At 39.3% G+C, this 27,549-nt stretch overlaps 1 protein-coding gene across 9 annotated transcripts in view; it reads left to right on the top strand.

Moving 5' to 3' along the window:
- Positions 1-27,549, top strand: part of SPTAN1 (spectrin alpha, non-erythrocytic 1) — a 52,999-nt gene that overhangs the window by 24,196 nt on the left and 1,254 nt on the right. For 2 of the 9 annotated variants that reach the window (XM_069772113.1, XM_069772109.1), the window contains exons 21-56: positions 351-485; positions 1,003-1,151; positions 2,508-2,567; positions 4,835-5,033; positions 6,234-6,338; positions 7,132-7,155; positions 7,498-7,533; positions 9,408-9,455; positions 10,112-10,203; positions 10,592-10,736; positions 10,851-11,032; positions 11,213-11,312; positions 11,446-11,643; positions 11,756-11,902; positions 12,450-12,553; positions 12,681-12,843; positions 13,327-13,341; positions 15,111-15,242; positions 15,598-15,735; positions 16,111-16,215; positions 16,432-16,640; positions 17,469-17,589; positions 17,747-17,868; positions 18,435-18,567; positions 19,018-19,116; positions 19,425-19,584; positions 19,809-19,885; positions 20,047-20,256; positions 20,521-20,817; positions 21,298-21,410; positions 22,264-22,281; positions 24,114-24,176; positions 25,441-25,495; positions 26,014-26,210; positions 26,604-26,657; positions 27,123-27,269. In XM_069772113.1, the coding sequence (XP_069628214.1) occupies positions 351-485; positions 1,003-1,151; positions 2,508-2,567; positions 4,835-5,033; positions 6,234-6,338; positions 7,132-7,155; positions 7,498-7,533; positions 9,408-9,455; positions 10,112-10,203; positions 10,592-10,736; positions 10,851-11,032; positions 11,213-11,312; positions 11,446-11,643; positions 11,756-11,902; positions 12,450-12,553; positions 12,681-12,843; positions 13,327-13,341; positions 15,111-15,242; positions 15,598-15,735; positions 16,111-16,215; positions 16,432-16,640; positions 17,469-17,589; positions 17,747-17,868; positions 18,435-18,567; positions 19,018-19,116; positions 19,425-19,584; positions 19,809-19,885; positions 20,047-20,256; positions 20,521-20,817; positions 21,298-21,410; positions 22,264-22,281; positions 24,114-24,176; positions 25,441-25,495; positions 26,014-26,210; positions 26,604-26,657; positions 27,123-27,269 (4,352 nt within the window). The remainder of the gene's footprint in view (positions 1-350; positions 486-1,002; positions 1,152-2,507; positions 2,568-4,834; positions 5,034-6,233; positions 6,339-7,131; positions 7,156-7,497; positions 7,534-9,407; positions 9,456-10,111; positions 10,204-10,591; positions 10,737-10,850; positions 11,033-11,212; positions 11,313-11,445; positions 11,644-11,755; positions 11,903-12,449; positions 12,554-12,680; positions 12,844-13,326; positions 13,342-15,110; positions 15,243-15,597; positions 15,736-16,110; positions 16,216-16,431; positions 16,641-17,468; positions 17,590-17,746; positions 17,869-18,434; positions 18,568-19,017; positions 19,117-19,424; positions 19,585-19,808; positions 19,886-20,046; positions 20,257-20,520; positions 20,818-21,297; positions 21,411-22,263; positions 22,282-24,113; positions 24,177-25,440; positions 25,496-26,013; positions 26,211-26,603; positions 26,658-27,122; positions 27,270-27,549) is intronic. The other 7 variants (XM_069772112.1, XM_069772114.1, XM_069772115.1 and 4 more) reach the window with 7 other exon arrangements.

The following is a 27,549-nucleotide window of genomic DNA, read 5'->3' on the forward strand; positions in this document are numbered from 1 at the left end:
GCTGAAATTCTTGGGTCAGCAAAAGGTAAAGACAAAGCTTAATAACAGTTGTTGTTTTTGAGAACTTATTGCAGACTGTACTTGATTTTCTCAAAAAATTTGGTGGTCTGTTTTTATAGTCATAACAGGCAGCTATGTTGCGTTGGAAGAAAACAGTATAATGTGGTGGCTTTCAAGGTTTAAGCCCAGACAGCACCTAAAATAAATCTATCTGCATTACATTTATTTCAACAAGAATCATTTTAAGGCACTGCAGTAGCTTTACTAAGGCTGAAGTATTTCTTAGGACAACTACATTGATTGTAATAAACGTGGAATGACTCATTTTTCTTTTGCTGCTTCTTCATTAGCAACAAGTTGCTCCCACAGATGATGAAACTGGAAAAGAGCTTGTTCTGGCACTCTATGATTACCAAGAGAAGAGTCCCCGGGAGGTGACTATGAAAAAGGGAGATATCCTCACCTTACTCAACAGCACCAACAAGGTATGCTCTTGCCTTCTGGTTTGCTGAGCTGCTTTTGGCTCACTTGGTTTTGTGTTTTCTGTGGAGCTGGTTTTTTTTTTTTGTTTTTTTTTTTTTTTTTTTAGTAAGAGCATTCAAAGAAGTTAAAGAATTTGCACATTTAGTCCATGTTCCCATTCAGCACTTCAGCATACTACTTCAGCTCATTCTCATGACTCCTCTATGGCTGCCAACTTTTCTAAGTCAGATAAACAACATATGCTATAGGGCATGTGTCTGTGAGAAAACTTATTTCCCTACTGTTGAGGAATTTTTTGACCAAACACAAGGGGAGACATGGAAGTAAGACCTTGATGTCTTCAAGAGATATTTTGTTTGAAATGGTCTCCATAAAAAGAGCAAACTGTTGTGAGCATCACTGGTTTTCTTGCATTAATAGAAGCCTCTAATTTGCAGCTTTCACTTGCTCAGCATACTTTATGCTTGGTGCTTGCCTCACAGTGGTTGCTGCCTTTCCCCCCCCCCCCTTTCTTTCTAGGACTGGTGGAAGGTTGAAGTTAATGACCGTCAGGGATTTGTACCAGCGGCCTATGTGAAGAAACTAGACCCTGCCCAGTCTGCATCCCGAGAGAATCTCCTCGAAGAGCAGGGCAGCATAGCATTGCGACAGGAGCAAATTGACAACCAGTAAGATCTAACTGATGAGATATGACATCCATCCAGCATTAGCTGGCTTGGCCTTTGCCTCACATATGCCAGAAGTTTAAGTTGATGCCTCTTACTCTAGGGAGTAATTAACTGGAGCAAAACAAGGGGCTCCTCTACCAGGGGCACCATATTCAGTCGTTTTATTCTAGATTTTCTTGTTGCTTTTCCCATTTTTTAACTGTAAAACTCATGACACTAGAGCTCAACTTGCTGTCTGACTTCAGTACTTTATGTGTTCCTTTTGTTGTTGTACCTAACAACTTAAACTTGTTTGTGAGTTATATCTGTCCTAAGCAGCTCTTGTATTTGTAATTGTCACTGCTTAATGTGTGATCTGTTTTGAAAAGCTTTCTTAAATTTGGTTACATAAAGTACAGTACCCTCCCTATACAGGGCTGCCTCTGGAGGTGACCTCCTTAGGAGCTGTGACTACTTTGGTGCTAGCTCATTACCTCTTTTCCTGAAATGTGGTGCCATTATTTGTTGCTATTACATAAGCTAAAACGTGCCACCCTCTTTGCCCCCCCACCCCCCTCTCTTAAAAGAGGAACATGCCATTGCAAATAGAGAAAACTGCATGGCTGCTTGGTAATAACCTCCTAAAGCACATGGTAGTTGTAGATTAGTTCAAGCAAGTGCTGTGGGTGATAGCTGTGAGCTACTGGCTCATCTTATCAAGCCACTTGGAAGCCAAAGCTGAAAGTTTTATGCATACTCCCATCTGTTTGCACAGCTACGCTGTCATTCTACACGAGAATTGCTTCCCACTCAGTTGTTTGGAGTCACCAGTTACTACAGCGACATACAATAATTACTAGCTTTAGCTCTAGAATTTAAAAAAAAAAAAACCCACACACCAAAACCAACAAACCCCACCCGCAAAACCAAACCAAGCCAAAATAATAGAAATACTTGTACCAGTGAGAAGAAAGGATGCTGGAAAATTGTGATGCATTGTTCAGGATTTTAATAATGTGTAACTTTCTCTATGGGTTTGCATGCTGCTTTTAAGAACTAGAACAGGGGTGCCTTATTTTAGTGCCAAGGAGAGGGGACCACCCTTTAGTTTACAATCACATGGCACAATGATCAAGAAATGAGGAGACCTTATAGAGAGAGTTCAACTGTACTGCTGAGGTTTCCTTATGTGAATTGTACTCCTGGTCTGATTTGCTTTGTTTGCTTCTGAATGACATCTAATTTTCTCCATTTAAATGTGAACTCTTAACCATCTCCTACCACAGACGACCCATGGATGGAGCTGCTGCTTTCATTATTTTTGTTAATCTGACTAATTTTTTGCATGCATTTGCTGTGCTCCCTCTGTCTGTGCAGGACTCTCATAACTAAGGAAGTCGGCAGTGTATCTCTGCGTATGAAACAGGTCGAAGAACTGTGAGTAGGATTAGCCCTTTCTAAACCATGCTGTCTCCATACTGTCACTGTTCATTCTCCCTTTGTTTCTTTCTTTGGGAAAGCTGCTCCAAAGAGACATGAAGGAAGCAATTTCTGCAATGTGAATTATTTTAGTTTAGATGAGTGTTGTGGTATGTGTTTCATGTGTTTCTTATAGCCAGCCATCCAGCTAGCTGCTTATCTTGTTGGTCACCTCTGTGCTGCTAAATTGGTTGATGGTGTTATTTTCCATTATGCTGATTTTGCTTACCAAATGAGGCTTTAGTGATATCTAGACTGTTTTCTTTAAAAAGCATCTCTTGCATTTTCTGAGGTGCAGATAGAAATATTAGTTTGTGTGTATATATATATATATATATAAAATATATACCAAGTATTACATCACATATGAATGTCTTAGAGTTTGGGAAGAGTGGGGTTATCATGGTTTATCATATACAGCAACATTCATGCTGGGTAGTCAAAAAGCATTAGTTTGTTTATATAGGATGATTGTTTTTTATTATAACATTAACATTAACTTAATTTTCAAACTTGTGTTCATGTCTCCTGGAAAAAATACCAAGTTTGCATTATGGTCTCGGAAGTTGCTGGGAAATCCAAAGCAGTAATGTTCATTGGCTGTGCCAGACTGTCTTTTCATAGAGAATATATTTATTGAGAATCAAAAGTAAAAGTATTATGTTAATCTCTGAAGTGTTGCAAAGCAACTTTGAGGTAAGGCCTGCTTCTAAAGGAATTTTGCCCCAGATCCTCTATGAGGTTCACAAGTATTTAATACCTAGAATTGTATGCTGAGGCAAACATCTGCAGTCGGGGCAGGCTTCAAAACAGCATTTACCTCAAATCAGGGTAGAATGTTTCTATTCAAACCTAATACGAAAGATTCTTAGCTCCTTTCTGTTCAGTCTTAAACCAGGATAGGCAGGAAACCACAAAATCTCTGCTTCCATGGAAAGACTTAGAGTTGATTATCAGTTTGATGTATAGACATTACAGCCCAGGGTATAGAGAATTTTCTTCAACAGACTTTATCATGTCCAAGTTACTGGTTAGGAAAATGCTACATTGTTGAACTCTTCAAGTTGGGAGGTGTAATTGTTCAGTGTTTGCCTGTGTGCTCCAGGGTGGGGAATGAAAAAATTGTAAGGCTGCCTTTTCCCCATTTGAGGCCCTGGCAGGTAACTCAGCAGTGTCGTGTATGATTTGATTTAATAACATCAGAGTGGTTATCTTCATGGCTTAATAATGAGAATCAGTTGCTGATGTTGATCACTGTAGTAGACCAATGTGCAGTCTGATTCGGGATGTAAAATAACCCATACAGATGCAGCTAGAATATCTCATCTTCCGGAAGACTTAAAATAGGGTAACAGTAGGAAAGGGTGTTAAGGGTGTGGCTTTTCTGAAGGCAGATTTTTTTAAAAACAGGCATTATGCATTGCTAAAGAGATCTGTAATTCAGTATCAATGACTGTAAAACTTCTGTTGGCTTTTTTCAGCAATAGCTTGGAAAAGGTCTTGTAGGATCATCTGTGTCTAGTTGGTTACCAGGAATCAAATAGGAGACATCAATTTTCTTGTGGTTTTAAATAAATGGCGGGCCTTTTGAGGTTTATTTGACTGTTCAAACCAGTTTAAACATTTTAGAGGTTTTACTTTGCATTTATTCTAATGTAAATGAGGAGTAATTTCGCTGATGTTGTTGGGAATTCCACAGATACAAAAACAGTGTATGTGAAATGAGTTTCATGGATTTCCCAGTTGAATATAGTTGTGTTATCAAAGAAGTAACGCTTTTTTTTTAAACATTCAGCAGATCTTGCACTGAATAATGGCTAGGTAAGACATCTATGTCCAGGAGCTGGGAGGCTAGTGGATTTTAATAATATGATGGCAAACTTAATGTACTATAGGAAAATACCTCTCAGAAAGTAAGACCCTGTGGAGTCATTCCTGCCCTGCAATGCTGCTGTAGCTTAAGAGCCTACCCTGACCTAAGCTGTGATTTGGATTTGCTTTTGCACAGTAAAGTTTTGCATGTGGGAGATCTCGTTTTGGTGTGCATATCCATGTAGAGAAGAAACATACGGTTTACATTTACCAAATTATGTACAAGTAGATCATTCTGTAGAATAACAGTGTGTAGACTGCAGGGATTTCCCACGTCTTTGGTGATACCAGTTACTGTGACTCTGCTCAGTTCAATTTGACTGCCCTTTGTTTTCCTTTTCTGCTTGTTCCAGATATCACTCTCTTCTTGAGCTGGGAGAAAAACGTAAAGGCATGCTAGAAAAAAGCTGCAAAAAATTTATGCTTTTCCGTGAAGCTAATGAGCTTCAACAGTGGATCAATGAGAAAGAAGCTGCACTTACAAACGAGGAAGTGGGTGCCGATCTGGAGCAGGTGGAGGTGCTACAGAAGAAATTTGATGATTTTCAGAAGGTATGTTGTAATGCTGCATAATGTGTGTGTTAGTTTTGGCCTTCAGGCTTTCTGATCATATATCCATGATAATTTTTCATAACTGAGCATAGCTGAGAAGGAAACATATCTTTGATTGAAAATAAAAAGGTATATATGCATTTTTTAAATTTTGTTTTGTGAGGATAGAGAGAATCCCACATTCAGAAGTCTTCAGTTTGGTTACAGTCTCCAGGTTGCTACATGCTTCCCAGCTCCCAGAGAACTGAAACTCTCTTTCAACACATTCAAATACAGAATCTGCCAAGCTTTGCAGGAGTTTCATGTTGTGTAAAGCATAACCTTCAGTTAAGCTATTCTACTCCTTTTTGTTGAAAGAAAAGATGCATTTTAGTTTCCATCTGTAGAGTTTTTCCCAAGATAAGAAAAAAATAATTCTCTACTTCAAAATGCGGGTAGGCTTTCAGGTGGATTTTTTTCTCCCAGTGTTTGCAATAGTAGTTAATTATTATTTTTTTATTTTGCATGAGGTGTGAAAGAATTGCTTGGGCAGATGTATGTATTCTGCCCACTTTGGTGAGATACGGAGCACTGAAATGCAAAGATGCATGACCTTATACATTAGACAAGATGGTGATTTGACAGTTCTGTGGACATTATGTTTACAGCTTGAAAGCTGGCTAACACACAGTTTGAGCCAACCTAGTATTGTAGGTGAGAAGATGATAGTGTCATCTATTAAAATTTAAATGCAAGTTCTCCAGTACTTTTTTAACCAAGCTCCCTTTCTGCTTTGTAGAAAGCTCTCTGTCAGTCTGTTTGGGTGGAAGCATTTAAGTGTCATAGTAAAATTACTTTTTAAGTTGGCCTTTTAGCTAATTTATGCAGCAATATGGATGATAGCTTTTGATCTTCATGTTGGTTATGTTGTATACCTGACAGTTTAAAAAATGTATTCCGTTCCTGATTGTTAATTAGCTTTGTGTATGGAAAACTTCGATAGTGCGTTTCTTTAATCCATTGACGCTTGGTGTGGCAGCTGGGGTTTCTTGGCATAGACTCTCATGCATTGTATATTCAGTGGTAACTGTAAAGGTCAAGTGTGCTGAATTCCTGCTGTTTACAAACGGTATGCTTTTTGGCACCCCTGGTGTGCCAACTTGTTCCACAAGTTTTGCTTGTGTGAATGTTAATGCTGTGATATTTTACTGTTCTGTGCAGGATTTAAAAGCTAACGAGTCACGTCTGAAGGACATAAACAAGGTTGCGAATGACCTGGAGTCAGAAGGGTTGATGGCAGATGAAGTGCAAGCAGTTCAGCAACAGGTCCGCTTTTTCTCTGACTTAGTCTAAACCTCTTGAGAAGCAAAAGACTTTCTTCCTTTCTTTTGTCTGTTATCTTCAGCTTTGCGTGTCATTGCAAGATTCTAGCTGTTCATTTTTGCTCTCTGGTCTGATAATACTGGTATTCCAACCAGAGATGCTTAATGCCTGCTCTGTAGTGTGGCCATCACAAGGGTACCCTTTGAATTGTTTCTTTTTAAATAATGCTATAGCAAATTGCACCATCTAGAGCTTTTTTCTTTTCTTTTTTTAGGAATGGAAAGTCTTTAAAATAATATTAAAAGTCATGGAGAATCCATGCGTTAGCTTTGCTTCGTATAAATTTGAAATTTCAGCCTTTATTTCTTTGCAGGAAAAATGGTGAGGAATGCTAGGGGAAAAGAGAAATAAAATAGAGCTCAACATACGGTGGAGGTGTTTTATGGTTTTTCTGTTTTGTTTTTTTAGTAACGTGCCCATTTTTTTGCCAGCTTTTCACATACTTGTGCTATTTCTGTAAATAATTGTATCAGGTGCCAACAGAGTATTGAAGCAGCTTGTTTATTTTTCTGAACTCTAAGATGATGTGTTGCAGTAGATGGTTGAGTAGCCAGACTCCCATTTCTGGTGCATGTTTAGGTTGTGCGAGTGCTATTTGGCTTAATGACATACCGGTAACGAATTTGTAGAAGGATGGAAGCATATCTCCTGCTATCTTCCCTTTCTCAAAAACAGTAAAAACTTTCTTTCTGTTAGAAAATAACAAGTTGTTTCTGTTTGTCCTTTTCCTTTGCAGGAAGTCTATGGTATGATGCCCAGGGTAAGTGTTAATTTCTGAGATAGCATGGCAATTATAACAGGTTTAGGATGTACAAGTAGAAGTTCAGCCATAATTGTAGTTCATTTCCATGAAGGAACTCAATAATGACTTTGAATGGACATAAAAAGATTGTCTTATTTTCAATCCCTTTATTTCCTGAGTGTCTCACCCCACCTCACAAAACAATGCAGAGCAGGATAACCCAAAATGACGCAAATACTTGTAAAAATTTATTTACTCTGTTACGGATTGAACATGGAGAAGTTTCAAAGATTTTTAGTACATTCTGGTACTTTAGTTTTTGCTTCCTATTTAAAGTTGTTTCTTCACATTTTCAAACAGGATGAAACTGATTCTAAGACAGCCTCTCCTTGGAAGGTAGGTGCCATTACTTAGTAGCACACAACAGGAAAGTAAAACAAAAACTACAGCACATCATCTTTTTGAGACCATACACCTTCTCATATGCCCTTTTTTCTTGTCTTTTTTTTTTTTTTTATCCACCCCCCCCAAAGACTGTTGACAAAGTGATTTTAATGGTGTCCTAGTCTCAACAAAGTGTTTGAATTGGTATTGATTTAGGGTTAGTGACTTTCGTTTCACTTTGCTTGTTTACTTCAACAAGCATGTTGCAAAAATTTGTTAACCATTCAGCAGGAATTCACCTTCATATACTTGCATACAGATTCTCTTAATATATAAAGATGTCATATAGATACTACTCTTTGTTCTGAAAATAAAAGCCATCTAGGCAAAGTCAGGTGACTATTTCAGCTCTCTATTTGCAGGTATGACTATGAGAGTAACTGAGATAGGTTTCCAACAGAATTGCTCTAGGCACAGAAGTTGCCAACAGTCTGTTTTTTACCTCTGCTGTGAAATTCCTTTTTGTTTTGAGCTTGTACTGTAAGACTGATTACTGTTTCTATACCAACATTTTTAGGTATTACATGGCCACTAGATGCAAAATAGTGCCTGTTCACTTAGCATGAGTTCTTTTATGTAGTGAGCAGAAAGAAATGTTTTTATTCCTGAAAATCAAAGCCATTTATGTCAATATTCCTTTAGTAAGGAATATGTTGTATGTGTATAGCAGTATCTTTGTCTTCCATTATTCATATCTAGCTCATTTTCTACAATAGTTAGAAGATGGCTTTCTCCACTCATTAGTGGCATACAATGGAATAGCTGTCACCTCCTCATGCACAAAAATATCTTCAATATTTTTACATTATCCAACACTGTGTCTTTCTCTAGTATTTCATTCCCATGTTTCATGTCTTGCATCCACCCTCTTAGACTTAAAGCTGCTTGTACATCTAAGCTGTGATTGTGGGAAAACCAGATAAGTATGCAGTATTTTGACAGCACTGTAGAAAATGCAGCCATGTCAACAAGAATTGGGGATTTTTTAATGATGGGTTTATTTGGTTTTTGGTTTTTTTTTGCACAGACTGTACACATGTATGTTGAATCCTAAGAGCCTTATAGTAACTTAGCAAACTATAAGTTCTTCTCTGTGTATATCTGCAAAGGGATGAATTTTGCTAGTAATCTATCATTGTCAGAAAAGTAGATTGCATGTTGGAGAGAATTGGTTGTCATTTTTCTGATTAGCCTTCACCAATTTTGATGATGTTCTAGAAATATCTGAATTAACTGCTAAGCTGATTTTTGCCAAAAACTCAGCCAAGAGTTAAACCATTTGGGTGGGGGTTTGTTTGTTTGTTTGTTTCCCCTGTCCTTATGACTTAAGAGTTTGGAGTTTTTTAATTCACTTATTGAATGTTGCCTTTAAATTTTCCTCTTCTTTGTCCTTACTGAGACTATTGTTGTTTGTTTCAATTTACACTAACAAGAGAGTACTCACTTGTAAATTTCTAACTATTCTTACTCTGATCTGTAATACCTTAGGTATTCCAACTGATTATTCTTAGTTGCTGTTGTAATTTACTTGCATTGATTTTCTTATTGTTTGCTTCTCTCTTTCATCTTAACCAACAGTGTATTCAAAACAGTTTTAAAGAAGTATATAAAATTAAAGAATTCAACAGTCTTTACTGAAACCTTTAAAATCTAGGGTGTTTGTTTCTTCCTGCACTTTGTAGAGTTGTATTTTACAAAGTCTGTATTTTTGACCTAGGCCAAGTCATCATGGATTTTTAAGGAGTTTTCTTTCAGTCTGATTTTGGCTCTGATAGGTCAGAGTTGACTTTAATGCTACATTTTTTTATTTCTGCCTTTTCATACAGTCTGCTCGTTTGATGGTACACACAGTGGCAACCTTTAACTCAATCAAGGTAATTATACAACTTTTTCTGAGCTGATTTAAAAGCTGAGAATGTTTTTTACCCTCCATTTCCATAGTCTTTGTCTTTCATTATTCTTTATAAACCCTTTTGAATCAACTTATTGAAAGAAGTATGACATATACAGCATTTGCTTCTCAGGTTACATCAGTATCTTCATATGTGTATAATTGTTTGTTGTTACATCTCAGGAGAAACCATTAAAATTATTTTGTTTAACTAGGGTACTTGAATTTGTGCATTCTTCTGGAATTAAGCAGAATATAGTAACCTTCACCTGTACTGAAAGACCAATCTTGACTTTTCATTTATCTTACTGACTGCTTGATGAAGTTTATATACTTTAAAAGAAAGAAACATAGCTATTTTAGGAAATCTTCCAGCATTGCTATCAGTATTCTCAGTAGACTCCTGAAATAAAGCTTATAAGAACGGAGATGAAGAAGGGGTTGTTGGCATGTTTGCAAATGTCAGCAGAATGAAAAAGGTGCAGATAAGCATAGTGAACAAAATGTTACTGGTTACTAAAGTTTTCTGTGTGACATTGTAAAGCTTCAGTGGGTCCAGCATGAGAGTTTCTTGTGTAAACAGTCATGCTATAAAACTGGTCTGCAATATCAGTGGGGGTTTTTTTGTTTCTTTTGCAGGAACTGAATGAGCGCTGGAGATCTCTGCAGCAGTTAGCAGAGGAGCGAAGCCAGCTGTTGGGCAGTGCCCATGAAGTCCAGAGATTCCACAGGTGAGGTGTTTGTATCATATTTGGTCTCAATTCAGTAAAACGCTTTGTCTGTTAAGAGTTCTAAAACATAGTGGGACCTATTCCAAACAAATCATATTTCAACTCCCAGCTTGTTCAGTGGAAGTTACACCACCAGTGGTCCAACAAGAATTCTTTATATTCTTCCTAGAAAGACTTGTTAACACAAAAGCATGGAATTGCTGTGGACTTGGGAGGTCTGGACTACTGTCCTATTTTGCCAAAGTTCACTTGTGTCATCTTGCGAAGTAATTTAATAGAACAGTCAACTACGAGAGCTTCTCTGGAAATCGGTGACCTGCTAGGTATCAGAGATCCTAGTCTGACCTCCATTTTAATTCTCTTTTTGCCTTCCCTTCACTCAAATCAGAGATGCTGATGAAACGAAAGAATGGATAGAAGAAAAGAATCAAGCATTAAATACAGACAACTATGGACACGACTTGGCCAGTGTGCAGGCTCTACAGCGCAAACATGAAGGCTTTGAGAGGGACTTGGCAGCTCTTGGAGACAAGGTGAGATTGAGAGGACAAAACCAAAAGCTTTCTTTTTATCTAGCAGAAATGATTGAACTATAGCAAAGATTCTTCTTGTTTTCATTGTGTTCATTTCCCTTTCTCTAATTCTAGGTGAATTCTCTTGGTGAAACTGCCCAGCGTCTGATTCAGTCACATCCAGAATCTGCTGAGGATCTCCAAGAAAAATGTACTGAGTTGAATCAGGCTTGGAATAGTCTGGGAAAACGTGCTGACCAGCGCAAAGAGAAGCTTGGAGATTCTCATGACCTGCAGCGTTTCCTCAGTGACTTCAGGTAAAGATGCTATTCCCCTCCCCCCCAGTTTGTCTGTCTGGTATATTATTAGTAAAGTATATATGGCATATTGTTCCACAGGAGTATTTCTGGGGCGGGTTCAAAAAAGGACTGTTTTTCCTGTTCTGACTTATTTCAATGGAGGGAGGGAAAAATTCTCTCATTAATATGTGTTCACAGGGACCTTATGTCTTGGATCAATGGAATCCGGGGCCTGGTCTCCTCAGATGAACTTGCAAAGGATGTGACTGGAGCTGAAGCTTTATTGGAAAGGCACCAGGTATGTGAAAGATAAGTGTGTATCATAAACATCAACAAATGTTTCTTTTTCTGATGCTTTCCAGTTAGAGTTCCAAAAATAGATCAGTTCCAGCTCTGCCGTCTATTTAATAACGCATCTCTGTACCTTGCAGGAACACCGCACTGAAATAGATGCAAGGGCTGGCACTTTCCAGGCATTTGAACAGTTTGGACAACAACTTCTGGCTCATGGACACTATGCCAGCCCAGAGATCAAGGAGAAACTGGATATTCTAGATCAAGAACGGACAGACCTAGAGAAGGCCTGGGTCCAGCGCAGAATGATGCTAGACCAGTGCCTAGAACTACAGGTACTCTACTGCCTTTTTAAAAAGAAAAATAATTTCTAAGAATTATTCTTTCATAGTGATGAGCAGTGCTTTTGGTCTGTCTTTCTCATGCTTTGGAGTTTTTTCTCCCTAGCTGTTTCATCGGGACTGTGAACAAGCTGAAAACTGGATGGCTGCCCGAGAGGCTTTCCTAAATACAGAAGATAAAGGAGACTCCTTAGACAGTGTGGAGGCGCTCATCAAGAAGCATGAAGATTTTGATAAGGCAATCAATGTCCAGGTGAGGAGTGTTGCTGAAGTAAGGGGAAAATATTTTTTTTTTTCTTATGCAGATTATTAGCAGAAGAAGTTACTACTGTGTATGGCTTCTAAAGTTCAGTTCTAAATATTCAGCCATTTGGGATCTGTAGCAGACGTCTAGAAGCGGCTAATGCAGATAGGGATGTATTTCACTGTCTACAAACGGTGTAGAAATAGTGGCAAGTATTTGTGTAAATCTCTTACTGATTGGAAACAGATTTCTTTTTTTTGCAACAGAAAAATGTATGTTTTCAGTTTCTTGTAAAAGAACACTACCTGGTTTTCTTGAGAGATTGTACTGCTGTAGCTTCAAGTCCAAAAGATAACTTTTTTCCAAAATGCCACAAGTGAAAGATGTTTTGAAGTTAAGATTTCCACTCCTGCAGAAGACAGTCTTTCTTCATAGAGTCACATTTACAATAATGTGTATTTAAAGAAGGAAAAAAAGCCTTGTTCTGTTCCAGATGCTGCTCATCACTTGACTTTAAGGAACCACAGTTCTAATTTATGGCTTCTGTTTTTAATAGGAAGAGAAAATTGCGGTCTTACAGTCTTTTGCTGACCAGTTGATCTCTGCTGATCATTATGCAAAAGGAGTCATCGCTAACAGACGCAATGAGGTTCTGGACAGGTCAGTATTGCTCTGTTAGATGGGATGCAGAAAGATAATGCTCTTTGGCAACGTTTTGTAGCTGTTAAACGTGGTGCCATGTGCAGTCCTAGTTTTTCATTCAACATACATATCTAATTGCATATAGGTGGCTTCGTCTGAAAGCTCAAATGATTGAAAAGAGATCGAAGCTAGGAGAATCTCAGACACTCCAGCAGTTCAGTCGTGATGTGGATGAAATAGAAGCTTGGATCAGTGAAAAGCTCCAAACTGCAAGTGATGAATCATACAAGGATCCCACAAATATCCAGGTGAATATGATTCTCAGCTCAAAAAATCAAAATTTAATTTTTAGCTTTGCAAAGTATAGTCTGGTTTGAAAAAACATGCTCAGGAATTCTTGTTCAGTGATAACAGAATAATACACCATGTTGGACTTGGTCTCCCTTGAACAAGGAGAAAATGGAAGTTTCATTATGCATGAAAGGAGACCCAAAATAGAACTCACTTGGTAATTATTGATGCATATAATTAATAAGATATGTGGTATCTGCAGCAGCAAGTTTCCTGAAGAAACCCCTTGAGTAGCTATTCTGTCTTTCTCCCAGCATCTAGATAATAAAATAAGGAAATGGAGTTCTTGGGTCTCATGTCTGTCTTATGTTCTAAAATGTGAAGTCTCATTTATTTTCCAGTCCTAAGGATTAATTAATTAAAGTTACCTCTTATGTTTTAATACTGGTTTATGGAGTAGTATGAATGCACTGAACTACTTCTCTCGATCTGTTTTATAGCTTTCCAAACTGCTGGTAAGTAGTTTGGACTAGCCCTGGTATGTGAATTTGTTTTCTTTGTATAGCTTATGTGTAAGCACAAGGTCTGGTTGCAGTCTGTTGCTCCATCCATCAGTTCATGCAATCTCTTTGTTTTCTATTAGTTTTTGACCTACATCCAGGTACAGCTATTGATCTTCATGTTATGGGTGTGGCTTTTTTGTTAATGCCTATTCAGCATCACTTATTTATGTATTTGTTTTGCAGGTGTTCTGCATGACCTGTTTAATTTGTGGTGCATTAGTGATGTAGTTTGGGGTTTTTTAGGAGTTAGCCCATAGAAAAATGGGTTTCTATCCTCCTTTTTTGGAAATTTGGCTATTGGGCCTGTCATCCTCCTGTCTGGATCTTCAGTGGTGATGATTTAACACATCACGCATAATGCCAACTCTCTCGCATTTGTAGAATCAAATGCTGAAGATGAAGGATTCAATAAAACAAATAGACCTAGATGGCTTAGTTCTTGCAGCAGTAGTATAGAAGGGAATAATACAGAAGGAACACTCCAGAAGAAGATACATACCAGATGGAAAGCTGACAGGACTTGTAAGAATCCAAGAAGTCAAGTAAAATGAGGATATATGGAAGAAGAAGACAGAACAAAGAAAGGGGAAGCAACTAGAGTAAAAAAGGAGAGAATCATTGGTTGTCACTTTAGGCTGTGGTACATTAAAAAAATTTTTTTTTTTAGTTGAAAAAATTAGAATTTTATATTAAATTAAAAAAGGCTTGTCTTGGATTTGTTGTCATGGTAATTATATGGAGATATGCAATTGGCAGCTTTTTAGCTGAATTTTACATGTCGGAAAATCTAGCTTTAAAGGGTATGTTTTTATAATCTCAGCATTCAGGTTTAACAGTTCCCAAAATAAAGCAGTTCATGCAGAATTTCTCATGCCAGCGCTATAGAATTTTCCATCTTTTATTTTTAATCTAACATTCCTTTAATTTCATTCTCTCAGGGCACTGTATACCCATGTCCAATGTTACTAGCATTTCCAGTTAATACTTGTAAATTCTGTCTTGTCACTTTTGTGCTACGGTTATCTTCCTGGTGGGTGGATGGATCATGTGTATATGAGAGAGAACTGCGCACTTCCTCCCACACCAAGGCTCCTATTGTTCTCATGGTGCTTTCAACTCAGCAGAGAAATTTTTTTAACAAATAATTCACAGTTATTTTTATAGAGTTTATGGTTGTTAATTCACTATTTTAATATATAATGTGGTCACATATGACTTTGACTAATATCAAAACTGCAGAAAGCAGCTGCAGCAGTGATTTCTCTTAATTACCTATGGATGAGGAAGGGAAATAGAAATTTGAGAAATTACTAGAGGAGTAGAAAGGATTATCTACTGTGCTTCTGCTTAGGGTATGTATAATTGCTGCTTTCCAAGGTGATGGCATTGAAAATGAGAAAGCTTTACTTGAGTAACAGCTAAGCTTAGTGCAAGGAACGTTGCATGGGCATCTGTAAAATGCAGAAGATATTGCCTGAGTTGTATGTATCGGCTCACAGACAGTTTTGCTAGGTAAAAGCTCGATGGTTACTCACATTAATGAGAGTTACTATTTGAGTGAGCAATAAGTATTCCTAATGAGAGAGAGTATTTCTTTAGATCAGACTATATACAGACCTCTTTATGTATGTAGATAACTCTTGTGCTCTCCTCTCAACCCATGAGAACAATTTAGGAGCCCTTTGTCCAGTCTCTAACAGTTTTGCTTTTGTCATATTCAGAGCAAACACCAGAAACACCAAGCCTTTGAAGCTGAGCTCCATGCCAATGCGGATCGGATCCGCGGGGTCATTGATATGGGGAACTCGCTGATTGAAAGAGGAGCATGTGCTGGCAGTGAGGACGCTGTGAAGGTAGATACAACAAGTCTTAGAAGATTTGCTTAGTTTTTGCTTTGAGAAGTGTTTGGATAATTGGGGGAGGAGAATGTCCCTCAAAAACAAATCTTGTTTTATAGAAGCTTTTCTATTTCAACTATGCAGTAGAAATCAGGGTAATCATTCTGCTTTGTTCTCAAGGGTGAGAACTTTTCTGATCTTATGATCAGGATGTAAAATTTGAACTGAATTAAGCTAGGCAGCATGAAATAGCGACTGTGTAATTTGCCTATCTGGAATAAGCAGCAAAACTTGTACCTTATTCTGGTTTTGCATTTATCAGAACTTTTGGGTTTTGTTTGTAGCATTTATCTTTTCCATTTTATAACAGGCACGCCTAGCTGCCCTGGCTGACCAATGGCAATTCCTGGTACAGAAGTCAGCAGAGAAGAGTCAGAAACTGAAAGAAGCTAATAAGCAACAGAATTTCAATACTGGAATCAAGGACTTTGATTTCTGGCTTTCAGAGGTAACCAAGATTGGGATTATTTACTTGCAAGACTTATTTTTTTCTAATTTTTGATTCCCTTTGCTGATGTTAGATTTTGTGGAGCCCAGTCCACCTTTGAGCAAGTCTAGCTTTATTCCAAAACAAAAAAATTATTACAGCTAAAAATCTTGTGGATGTTTTTATGCTGTTATTTATAAACAATAAGGTGAGAAGTAGTATATTTACATAGAATCTGTTAGGAATTAAACAGGTGATGAGGCAAAAGTTTATCCTCACTGTAGGAGATTTGAGAAGAGAATTAATTTGCACAGTTTTAAAGACATTATGATTTCAAGGGTTTTGTGAAAATACAACTTGTTCTCCATCCCCTTTTTTCCTTCCCCACCCCCCCAGGTGGAGGCTTTGTTGGCATCTGAAGACTATGGGAAGGACTTGGCATCAGTTAACAACCTCCTGAAGAAACACCAGTTACTGGAAGCTGATATATCTGCTCACGAGGTATTGCTTTCTCTTTTAGTTTTGGAAGATAAGTCAGTAATTAGTAAATTCTACAGATAACACTTCAATACATGCTTCAGTCATATACTTGTTGAAACATGTTTTCTTAATAAAAACAGTGACTCTGCACAGCAGTTACATTATGATTTTTAAACTGCCGTAACAAACACAGAAATGAGATCCAGGCAATTCACACACTTTCACCCATGTTTCCAGGATCGTCTCAAGGACCTGAACAGTCAGGCTGACAGTTTGATGACCAGTAGTGCTTTTGATACATCCCAAGTAAAGGATAAACGTGAGACCATTAATGGACGCTTTCAGAGAATTAAGAGTATGGCAGCTGCCCGCCGAGCAAAGCTGAATGAGTCCCACCGTTTGCATCAGTTTTTCCGTGATATGGATGACGAGGAGTCCTGGATCAAGTGTGTATTTTGGAAGTTCTAGGCTCTGGCATGGGGACACATGCTTACTGCCAGCTTGCTAACAACATTCATAGTCTGTAGCACGGTTTTAGAACTTGCCTTTTCCACAAGTATGTGCCTCTACAAGAAATCACCTTTGCCCCCCATTCAAGGAAAACTGTATTCAAAATGGTTTCAGCGCTAGTTCTGGTGTGGCTTATCATCTACAGTTTTCTTTGGTCAAACCCCAAGAAGGAAAGCTCTGTACTGGAAAAAGTAATGCTGTTTAGGCCTGGACCAGATAACTGAAATTTTAGTCCAGTCTTTTTGGGAAAGCTCCTAGCAAAAATTCAAATCTTACTTTTTCAATTTGAAATATTTTTTTTGTTCTAGCTAGTTGTAGTAATTAATCAAATGCTCTTTCCATATTGGTGTTAGTATCCTGGGAGGAGGGAAGGAAGTGAGCCTGATAGAAATCATTCACATTAGAGCACTTTTTTTTGTCATGCTTGTAAAATAAAAAAAATAAAATTGGACAACAGCATGTAAACTTTATAAAAGGTATCTATGTTCTTAGAAAGAAAACAGTACAGAGAAACTCTGTCCTTCAGAGAGAAACAATAGGCCCTCCGTCACCTTTCTTTCCCCCCCACATTACCCCTGAATGTGCTGCCAGGAGCCAGCTGCTGTTTGCTGATAACTCATGTACACAATTTTTTACATCCAAGATTTTTGTGCTATGTGGAGCATTTTCTTATCTGCAGTCTTTTTTTTTTTTTCCTTTTGTCAGGTTTCACCTATAGAAGTAATTTTCAAATTTTATCTTTCTCTCTTCCCTCTTGAACTTAGAGAGAAGAAACTGTTGGTTAGCTCAGAGGACTATGGCAGAGACCTAACTGGTGTGCAGAACCTTAGGAAAAAACACAAGCGCTTAGAAGCAGAACTAGCTGCCCATGAACCTGCTATCCAGGTAAATGCTTCTCTCCTTGACATATTTCTCTATAAGCAGTGACTTTCTTGCTTGTGACAAATATGAAAGCCACCGGTAGGTTTGCTGGAATCCAAATAGAGTGCATAAGAAGAGAGCAAGTGATGTTCCATTAACTGTGTGTTTCTCCGCTTTGCAGGGTGTTCTAGACACTGGTAAGAAGCTTTCAGATGATAACACAATTGGAAAGGAGGAGATACAGCAGAGACTGGCTCAGTTTGTGGATCACTGGAAAGAGTTAAAACAGTTGGCAGCTGCTAGGTGTGTGAGACATGTTTTTGTAAAATTCAGTATTAATTAAAACATTTACATGGACTCATAATGACCAGATATTACTGAGTTTCAGGGGTTTAGGGTACGGGTCATTAGTTTATAATATGATGTACTAGCACATGTCAGGCTAGGAGACTAGATGACAGGCTCTAGGAGACTACTGAAAAGAGCTTTAGTGATAATGTTCCTCAGTAGAAACACGAGGGTTTTTTGAGGTATGCTGTGTTTAGCCTTTTCTTGCACCAGCTAGAAACCATAGACTTGAAATTAACTGGCCTTAATCCACTACCAGGATGTCTTTCTGAATAGAAGCTGTTGGGAGAAAATTATTCGTTTTAGTCCTTCAGTAGCTGCAGGCTTTGGCCTAGTGAATTTCTAGAGCTGTAGACACAGCAGTCTGCTGCTGGAGAAGTGAAGTGTGAGTGATTGTGTGTTTAGGGTTCAGTCTCTGTACATTCTTAGGTTTTCTGCTGCTGTTAATTTGTTTTTACATCTTATATCTAAAAGCCATAAAGCAACACTGTGACTAATTTTACCTTTCATTTCCCATACAGGGGTCAGCGTCTGGAGGAGTCTCTGGAGTACCAGCAGTTTGTAGCAAATGTTGAGGAAGAAGAAGCCTGGATCAATGAGAAAATGACACTGGTAGCCAGTGAGGATTATGGGGACACCCTTGCTGCTATCCAGGTATGAAGAAAGTTGTCAGCTCTTTGTTGTTCTTGTTGCATTATTGTTGGTTAGAGCTTAATGAACCTTTTCTTTAACCCTCTTTCCAATTTAGAGGCTATTGTTCGTTTCTTTTGAAGGCCTACATTGTAAAAAACATGAATTCATTTTATAAAAGCATCCCAAGTATGTTATTTCCTGTAGCAATGACTTGCAAGTTGGTGTAGCTTTGCATCTCTTGACCTCTGATGGGCAGTCCTGGTTCAGTCAAATGGCTGAAGTTATATTTGAAGTCAGTATCAGTCTCCTTTTGTCCACAGAAAAACAGAAAGTTGTGCTAATCAGCTAAGATTAATAGGTTTTGCCAGAAAAAGTTTATGCTAGCTGATTATAACAATAAATTATCTTTCTTTTATTTTTAATAAGTGGTGAGAAATTATTTTTAAAAGTGACTGTGTATTGTATTTGCAGGGCTTGCTGAAAAAGCATGAAGCATTCGAGACTGATTTTACTGTCCACAAAGACAGAGTGAACGATGTTTGTGCTAATGGAGAGGATCTCATTAAAAAGGTGAGTATAAACTGGTAAATAAATAAAAAAAAAAAACCAAAACCTTCAAAGGCTACCCAAGACATTTTCATGTCGAAGTATACTTATTCTTCTCTGAGGATTGATTTGTCATCTCTTTGAAAAGAGCTTTTACTCATTTTTTGCAGCTGAATAAGCTGTTGGTGTTAACTGCTTTCAAAGCTATTTCTTGGACAGTGGATGTACATTGAGAACAAAGTCTTTTAGTTGAAGTCCTTGCTCTGTCACCAACTTCCAGGATGCCTTAAGCTCATATGGTATGTGGTGGTTTTTTTTCTCCTGTCATGTAGAACAATCACCACGAGGAGAACATTACTGCCAAGATGAAGGGCCTCAGAGGCAAGGTGTCAGATCTGGAGAAAGCAGCAGCTCAGAGGAAAGCCAAGTTGGATGAGAACTCTGCCTTCCTCCAGTTCAACTGGAAAGCAGATGTAGTGGAGTCATGGATAGGTACGTTCTATGTTGGGGCACAGTATCCTGTCACAAAGAAACTGAAATGCTCCTTCATTTCAAAAGATCTCAGTTTCTCACTTGCTGTTGTAACGAGCAGACCTAATTCCAAAGTAATCAGCAGTGCTATACCTGATTTATGCTTTTAGGGTAACCTTATTTGGAATAGAGGAAACATTTGAGATAGAGGTTGACATTTTTACCGCATTTGTTTCATTTTCCAGGTGAGAAGGAAAACAGTCTGAAGACAGATGATTATGGACGCGATCTCTCTTCTGTGCAAACACTACTCACCAAACAGGTTAGTGCTAATGCTGCTTCCACCCCGTACATGATGGAGAGAACAGGTGAACTCTTCTGGAATACACAAGAATCTAGTATTTATGTTTGAAATACATGCAGGGTATTGGAATAGTTAAATAAAAATACAATCCAAAATATTTTGTTCTTTTAATGCTTCAGGAAACTTTTGACGCTGGACTTCAGGCTTTCCAGCAGGAGGGAATTGCAAACATCACAGCTCTGAAAGACCAGCTACTAGCAGCCAAACATATCCAGTCAAAGGCCATTGAGGCTCGGCATGCTTCCTTGATGAAACGCTGGAATCAGCTACTTGCTAATTCTGCTGCCAGGAAAAAGAAACTCTTGGAGGCTCAGGAGCATTTCAGAAAGGTGAGTGGCCAAACCATGGGGCTATACAAAAATCTTATTATTCTCTTTGAAAAAAACATACAACACTTGTAACTTCTGTAGTTTTTGATTTGCAGCTAATGATTATGGAGATCCTGGAGACTTGTCATAAGAATTTTTTAGATTCTTGCAACAAATAAGTAATAAAGGCAAACTATCACCAATGCATGTTAATTCCAGATCAACTCATACAGAATATTTGCATTACTGCATAACTGAATACCTAGATTGTTTTCTCTTTTCCAGGTTGAGGATCTGTTCCTGACTTTTGCAAAGAAGGCGTCTGCCTTCAACAGTTGGTTTGAGAATGCTGAAGAGGACCTGACAGATCCTGTGCGCTGTAACTCACTGGAAGAAATCAAAGCACTGCGAGAAGCTCATGACGCTTTCCGTTCTTCACTTAGTTCTGCCCAAGCTGACTTCAATCAGCTGGCAGAGCTTGATCGCCAGATCAAGAGCTTCCGTGTAGCCTCCAACCCATATACTTGGTTTACTATGGAGGCTCTTGAAGAAACCTGGAGGAATCTGCAGAAAATTATCAAGGCAAGTCAGAGAGAGAGAGTGTTTTCATAGTTTACAACCTTTCAAGTCTTCCCTGGAAGTTATCCTCCAAGATAATCAGTACACAAGTTTGTCACTATACTACAGATGGAAATATCTCAAAATTTGGGAGCAAAGAAAAAATTTCATTAGCTATAAACTTGTTTTCATGGTCTTCCATTTGTGGCCTTTCAAAAGATAAAGCACATGTCCCTTGCTTGCTAACTATAAAATGTTTTGTGTCCATGTTATGCAGTAAAGTAACTGCTGGTTCAATTCCAATTCTCAAGACTTCAGTCGGAATGCTCTGTAGTGTTATCTTAAATGATTTTGTCTAGATATCCAGGACACTCCTTGAGCACTCAGTCTTGTTTTGAGCTTCAGAACTGTGCTGGTATGCAGCTCTTAGTTTTTGGTTTTTATGACAGGATGAGGGCAATCACATTATTTCTCTGTTTGGTATTACTTTTGTTCATTTCTCAGGAACGTGAATTGGAGCTGCAGAAGGAACAGCGAAGGCAGGAAGAAAATGACAAATTGCGCCAGGAATTTGCTCAGCATGCTAATGCTTTCCATCAGTGGATTCAGGAGACCAGGTATAGTTTGTCTTCCCAGGAGCTGCCCTTACAGAATTACTCAGCTAATATTTGTATCCATCCTACATCTCTTTGGTCTGTCTAAGTTGTAAATGTTTCCTGCTGAAAAACAGCTATTCAGGACTTGTTCATTTCCTGCAGTTGGGATTTGAGGGGAGGCCCTGTTAGCCACAGGGAAGAGGAAGGCCGTGAAACACCAGAGTTTAAAAACGCTTCTGCTTCTGAATTCATTTTCCTGTAGTAATTCCAGTTACCCAGGACTTAATTCTTCTCCAGTTATTCCTGACCTAGTCTGCAGTACAGCTGGGGGGTGGGGAACAAACAGCTTGAAGCAGACGGTGTGAAGTGCCAGTGGTGTTTCTGTAATGCTCCTTTTGTATTGAATAGCATATTAGAAATCTCACTAGAATTTCAGTAGAGAAAGAAGCTGTGAAAAAAGCTTAAGACTACTTTGTAATCATTTACCTGGGGTGCTCTCTAGTAATATGCCTTGGGAGAGGGTAGTAAAGATTTATCAACTGCGTTGGAAATAAAAAATCTTAAGGTCGAGAATTGCAGTGAACTGAAGAGCATGTTTCTAGAAAACAGAGGTAACTGTGCTTGGACAGTGCTGTTAGCCAAGTCTGACACACTCTGGTTGTGGTTCAGAGGAGGTGAGTTCTGTTTTCTTGTAATCGTGTGATTCTCTGTCCCTGTGTGTTTACGAATAGTTCTGTATGTGTCTTCATGAAATAATGAAATATAAATACGATTTTTAACTTCTTGATGTTTGCTTCCCACCCAAATCTCTGTCCCTCTCTTACTGTCTTGTCTCTGTCCTGCTGCCTGATGTTTGGATCTTCACATTCTACAGGACTTACCTGCTAGATGGGTTAGTATTGAATTTTATATCTTTAAAAATTTGGTGATGTGTTCTGCTCTGTCTGCGTGTTTTCTTCTGTCACTACATTGCTCGTGAAAGCTGCGCTGAAACCCCTTTTATGTGAAAAGAGCAATCTGTGGCTGAGGTGCACAGATACAGGAAACAAGGTTTTGGAGTAGGTTAAGTATAAACCAGTAGAAAAATAATAATTTCCTAGTCAAAAGAAGAAGAAATTATTAATGGGTAGCCACTGGCATACTGTGGCAGTCCCGACTCTTGTTCTTGCTTTCTCTGAGGGCTTGCACAAGAAAAGGCTCTTAATCTGATGAGATATGGGAGAACATAGAATAGTCTGCCTTTGGAAAACAGCCGACATTCCTAGTTTTCCGACATCAGAGACTTGCCTAGTGGAATAAACTTTTCCATTATAACTGTTCTCAGAACAATTAAAGCTCCAAAGTATTGACCATTTTGGGTAAGGAGGAGGGAAGATTCCTATGAAGAGGCTTTCCTGAAATTATGTATCTTAAAACTCTGTAGTATGCAAATATGAGCCACCCATTTTTTAATCTGTTGCATAACCATGCCCCACAGAGATCATATTCTTGATAGGAGAAAACAAAACCTTCCAACATGAACCCACAAACTTGCCTGGGTTTGCAAGCAGTTTGATGCTGGCAGTTTTAAGTCCGCTTTGTGTCCATGGGAATAGTTCCTGATGAGGATGCATGCTGGTCATTTGTCAAGAAGTGGAAAGGAACTAATAAAATCTTCTAAATGTCTTCAGACTGCCAAACCCTCTGAGCGTGTGTCTGTCCATTTAAATTTCTTCAGTATTAAAAATCTGCAGCACAATGGAAGCTTTGTAATAAGACATAATGTAAAATGCTAACAAATCGTGGATGGGCCTGGTGCGGAGGCCTGTGTGTCAGCCCTGTGTAAAGTGCTGGAGAGGAGGCAGGGGCCTTTCTCATAAAGAGAGAAGGCTTTTCAGAATAAAAGGGTGGAATCTTTGCAGATAACTGCTTATTTGCTCTGTAATGATCACAATGTCTTGTGTTCTGCTGTTTCTGCCAGATAAAAATAATTTGCCCCATTTTTGTTGTACAGTTTAATGGAACTGAGCAAATTTTCCTGGAACGGATGCTGAATTATCTGTTCCTTTGTAAAATAGTGTTGTAGATTAGTTCTGGTATCCAAGAATGAGCGGACAGAAAGGAGCCATTTACTAAAAGACGTAGGGTCAGAGTTCGAGATCACCATGCCAAGCTCTTTTGTTGAACAAATTACCAGAAGGCTGCTGATATGCCAGGCAGAGTTTGTCCTTAAGTCTGCATGAATAGATTAAAAACGCAGATTTAGTTCAAAGAGGCATTGGCTGGGCTTAGCCTTCCTTGGCAAGAGGGCAGGCAGAGCTTCAGGGAAGTTTCAAGATAAGAGTTGCCATGCGTACACCTTGCTTTTCAGTGTGCTGTAGCTGCTTGTGTGTGCCCAGTGCTGCCTGGAGGAGGTTTTCTTTTGGGAGGGGAGAAGGAATAATTTGGAGTTTAGGAAGAATGCCTTTAAAGAATGTGTAAATGAGTTAACTGCAAGACTTCAATTTGACTCTCAGTGAGACTCACTTTTTTGTGACTTACACAAAAATAATAACAGATTATTTTCGTGTATGTGCAACCAGCATTTGAATAATTTTCTTTCATTAAGTACTTGCTTGTGTTTGCTGCAAGGTGGTGCTGGCTTGGAGTGTGGCTCCACTGCGGTGGCCGTGTTCTGGTGTGTTCTTTCCTCTGTTCTTTCTTTCTTCCTTTTTGGAATTTACTTGGTTTCTTTTCTTTGACTAGCATAGCATATCGTCGTGTCATTCGTGTCTATCAGTATGAAGTTGGGGATGATCTATCTGGAAGGTTTTTTCCTCTTATTTTCTTACCTCACTTTGGTTTTCAAATGCACTCTTTTAATTCCAAGGCTCGCTTTCCTTCCAACTAACTTTCACGGCTTAGAGATGCTTGGAGGTTTGTTTCCCTGTTGACTCTTTCCATGGCCGGTTCCCAGCTTCCTGCTCAGGGTTCTGGGTGTGCGCTTCATCTCTTTAGACATGCGTTGAATCTGAGCCTTAACTCTTGTGGTGAGAAACACCCAGATGTTTGGTGCGTTTTCATTGCTACAGAGTGATTCAGCACTTGAAATCCCTTTCTCAAGAAGCTCAAAAGCACGTAGGATAGATTTTAGTGGGGATGAGAACCTGGTTTTAGTGACTTAAATACCACAGAGTCAAAGGAGAGGACAGCCCACCTGCACAGCACCCAGACTTGCTGTCCGTGCACAGGTCATTCAGTATGAACTCTCACCATACATGTTGGAAGGACAGAGATTCTTGAACACTGCTGCTTAAAGGTTGCTTAGGATCTTGGGGCGGGGGAAGCAGCATCCAGAGGCTTTCCATAGCTAGTCCATAGGAAGTAGATCTTGGAGACCATCACCACAGTGGTGACCTTTATATGCTGACGTGGGGACTGCAGTGTGCCAAGAAGCTCAGTGTGGAAACTGGACTGAGAGGAGTGGCTGTGCCTCAGTTTCTCTGGGCACAGGATGGGAGAGGTGGGGTGGGAAAGGCAACTGTCCACCAGCCACTGGTGTGTAGGAGAGGTCTGTAGTTTTCTGCAGAGATTATGCCATATTAAGATTACTTTTAAACCAAACCAGTATTTTTCAAGATCTTTTTCCCCCATTTTATTCCCATGTAACACACCTCTGTAGAGCTCCTGTACCTTGCTGGCAAATCCAGCCCATCTCCAGTGAATCACCTGTAGTTCGTGTGTGCGTGTGTGTGCTGGGCACGGTGGAGTGGGGTGGGACTGCACTAAGTTTCTAATTTCATTAGGTCCAGTAAAGCGGGCGCTTTGGATCTGGCATGAAGTGTGGCTGCTGATCATGTTGCCTTTCAAATGGGGCTAGAAATTAACTATATAGAGAAATAAGAACCAAGATGTACACATGTCAGTCTGAAACAGGATGAGTCAGAATAAATGAAACACAAAAAATGTTTAAATATCTACAGAATAATACCGCTGTAAAGATTTTTAATTTCAAGGAAGGACTGTTAATTTCAAGCCCCACCTGCCATTTTTATGGGATAAGTGCTTTCTCTCACTGTGATTCTGTGTTTAGGTCTTGTATGGTGGAGGAATCGGGAACACTGGAATCACAGTTGGAAGCTACTAAAGTAAGCAATGCTCACCTACTGCTAAAACCTTTCCCGACTGATGACTTGGGAACACAGGGTGGGAATGGAAATGCATGCAATTGTATGGCAAAATCTGAATTGATTTTACACATTTTGAGTACTGAAGAGACCTTTGGGATTATCTATCTACGTATCTGATGTCAACTTGCATCACAAGCTGTTAAACACCACTCTGATGTAGTTTTCCTTTTTGTTCTTTTTTTCTAAATGAGCAGGATAGGGCAGAGAAGATATGGTATTTTCAGCATGTTTCCTAATAAGAGGGGTTTTTTTCTCTGAAGAATGGGTTTGCAAGCCCTGTTGGTTTCCAATAGTGTGCATGAAGACAAACATAGTTTTGAATACTATATCACAAATCCCAGTATATATATATGTATGTATATAATCCCAGCAGAAAAAGAAGAGTATAACCCTTCCTCCCCTGCTAGCCTGTGTTCTGACTTTTTAAGGGGTTTTTTGCACTCCTTGATTTTCTCCTTTTCACTCCCTCCTAACAGCGCAAGCACCAGGAGATCCGAGCTATGAGGAGCCAGCTGAAGAAGATTGAGGACCTTGGAGCAGCCATGGAAGAGGCACTTATCCTGGACAACAAATACACGGAACACAGCACTGTGGGGCTGGCACAGCAGTGGGACCAGCTTGACCAGCTGGGGATGAGAATGCAGCACAACCTCGAACAGCAGATTCAAGCTCGGTATTGCCTACCCCACGTGTGGCGTAAAGCGTGTCTAACTTGGGGGGATAAAAGACAGGAGACACATCTGCTTGTGTCTGAAAACAAACCTTGCGTGGTCTGTGCTAATGAGCCTCTCCTGTGCTCTGACTAATGGGTGTAGTGAGCTCGTAAATCCCCACCACCTCCTGGCTCTCTTCAGAGGGATGAAGTTAGCAGTTTTGGAAATAGTTCCTGTTGGCCATTAGCAGTGATGACATCTAGGGGGAATTGATTTATTCGTTGAGCTGTGGTGATGTATTGTTTGCTCACTTGTCCTCACCTTCTGATGCAGACGCTGGCCTGGGGCAAATGGACTCCAGCAGAGTTCTGCAGTTTAGGAACTGTTGACGAGCTTTGCTGCTTCCTTTTCAGAAACACGACTGGAGTCACCGAGGAGGCCCTTAAGGAGTTCAGCATGATGTTCAAGTGAGTTGCAGGGAAAGCATGCCAGAGGAAATGCTTGTGAGATATTTCTGGCACGTGGATGGCTCCTGTTTGCAGGATTCTCTGACTGATCTGTTTCTATCTCCTCTGTTGTCTGCCTGATTTTGTGCTGAGCTGCTCTGATCTCTGCCAGATGGCGGGACCCTCCGCAGACACGGCTGCCTGGAAGCCTCTCCTGGGCACCCTCACTTGTGGGTGGGCACAGTGGTGTAGAAACTGGGACTGCCAATGAATTCCAGCTGGGAATATAGCTGGGTTTTGGATGCTTTTTAAGCCAAGTAAAGAATTTGTGCTTACTTTTTATGTATGTTAGATAGAACTATTTATTGATTCAAGCTGATTTGTCTAGAATAGTGGGCTAGTTATAATGTATTGTAGTTTTCAGGCCACTTTTTATAGGTTTGAGTACTCAACAACTGACACTTAAAACTGTGGCTTTGTTTTTAGGCACTTTGACAAGGACAAATCTGGACGACTTAATCACCAGGAGTTTAAGTCTTGCTTGCGCTCTCTTGGCTACGACCTGCCTATGGTTGAGGAAGGAGAGCCAGACCCAGAGTTTGAGTCTATTCTTGACACTGTAGATCCCAATAGGTATGTGGGTTGGACCTTTTATTTCTATATTGCAAAATACTGTATCGGTAACCTTTGGGAGGTTGGCCTGAAGGTCTCTCACAAGCTGAGCGCTGTGCTTACTTCTGTTGTGGAGAGGCTATGGTTGTTTTCACAACAATTCATGTAAAAGAGACTTTATGAAGGTGAGAGTGACATCCATGAAGAAGAAATTCACTTTAGAAAATGATCTGGTGTTGACAGCCTCCTGTGTGAAGACTTTTACTCCTCCCAGAAAAGTTGAAGCCCCTCTCAAGAGGGT

Source organism: Haliaeetus albicilla, chromosome 26 (genome assembly GCF_947461875.1).
Source record: "Haliaeetus albicilla chromosome 26, bHalAlb1.1, whole genome shotgun sequence".
NCBI classification, from domain to species: Eukaryota; Metazoa; Chordata; class Aves; order Accipitriformes; family Accipitridae; genus Haliaeetus; species Haliaeetus albicilla.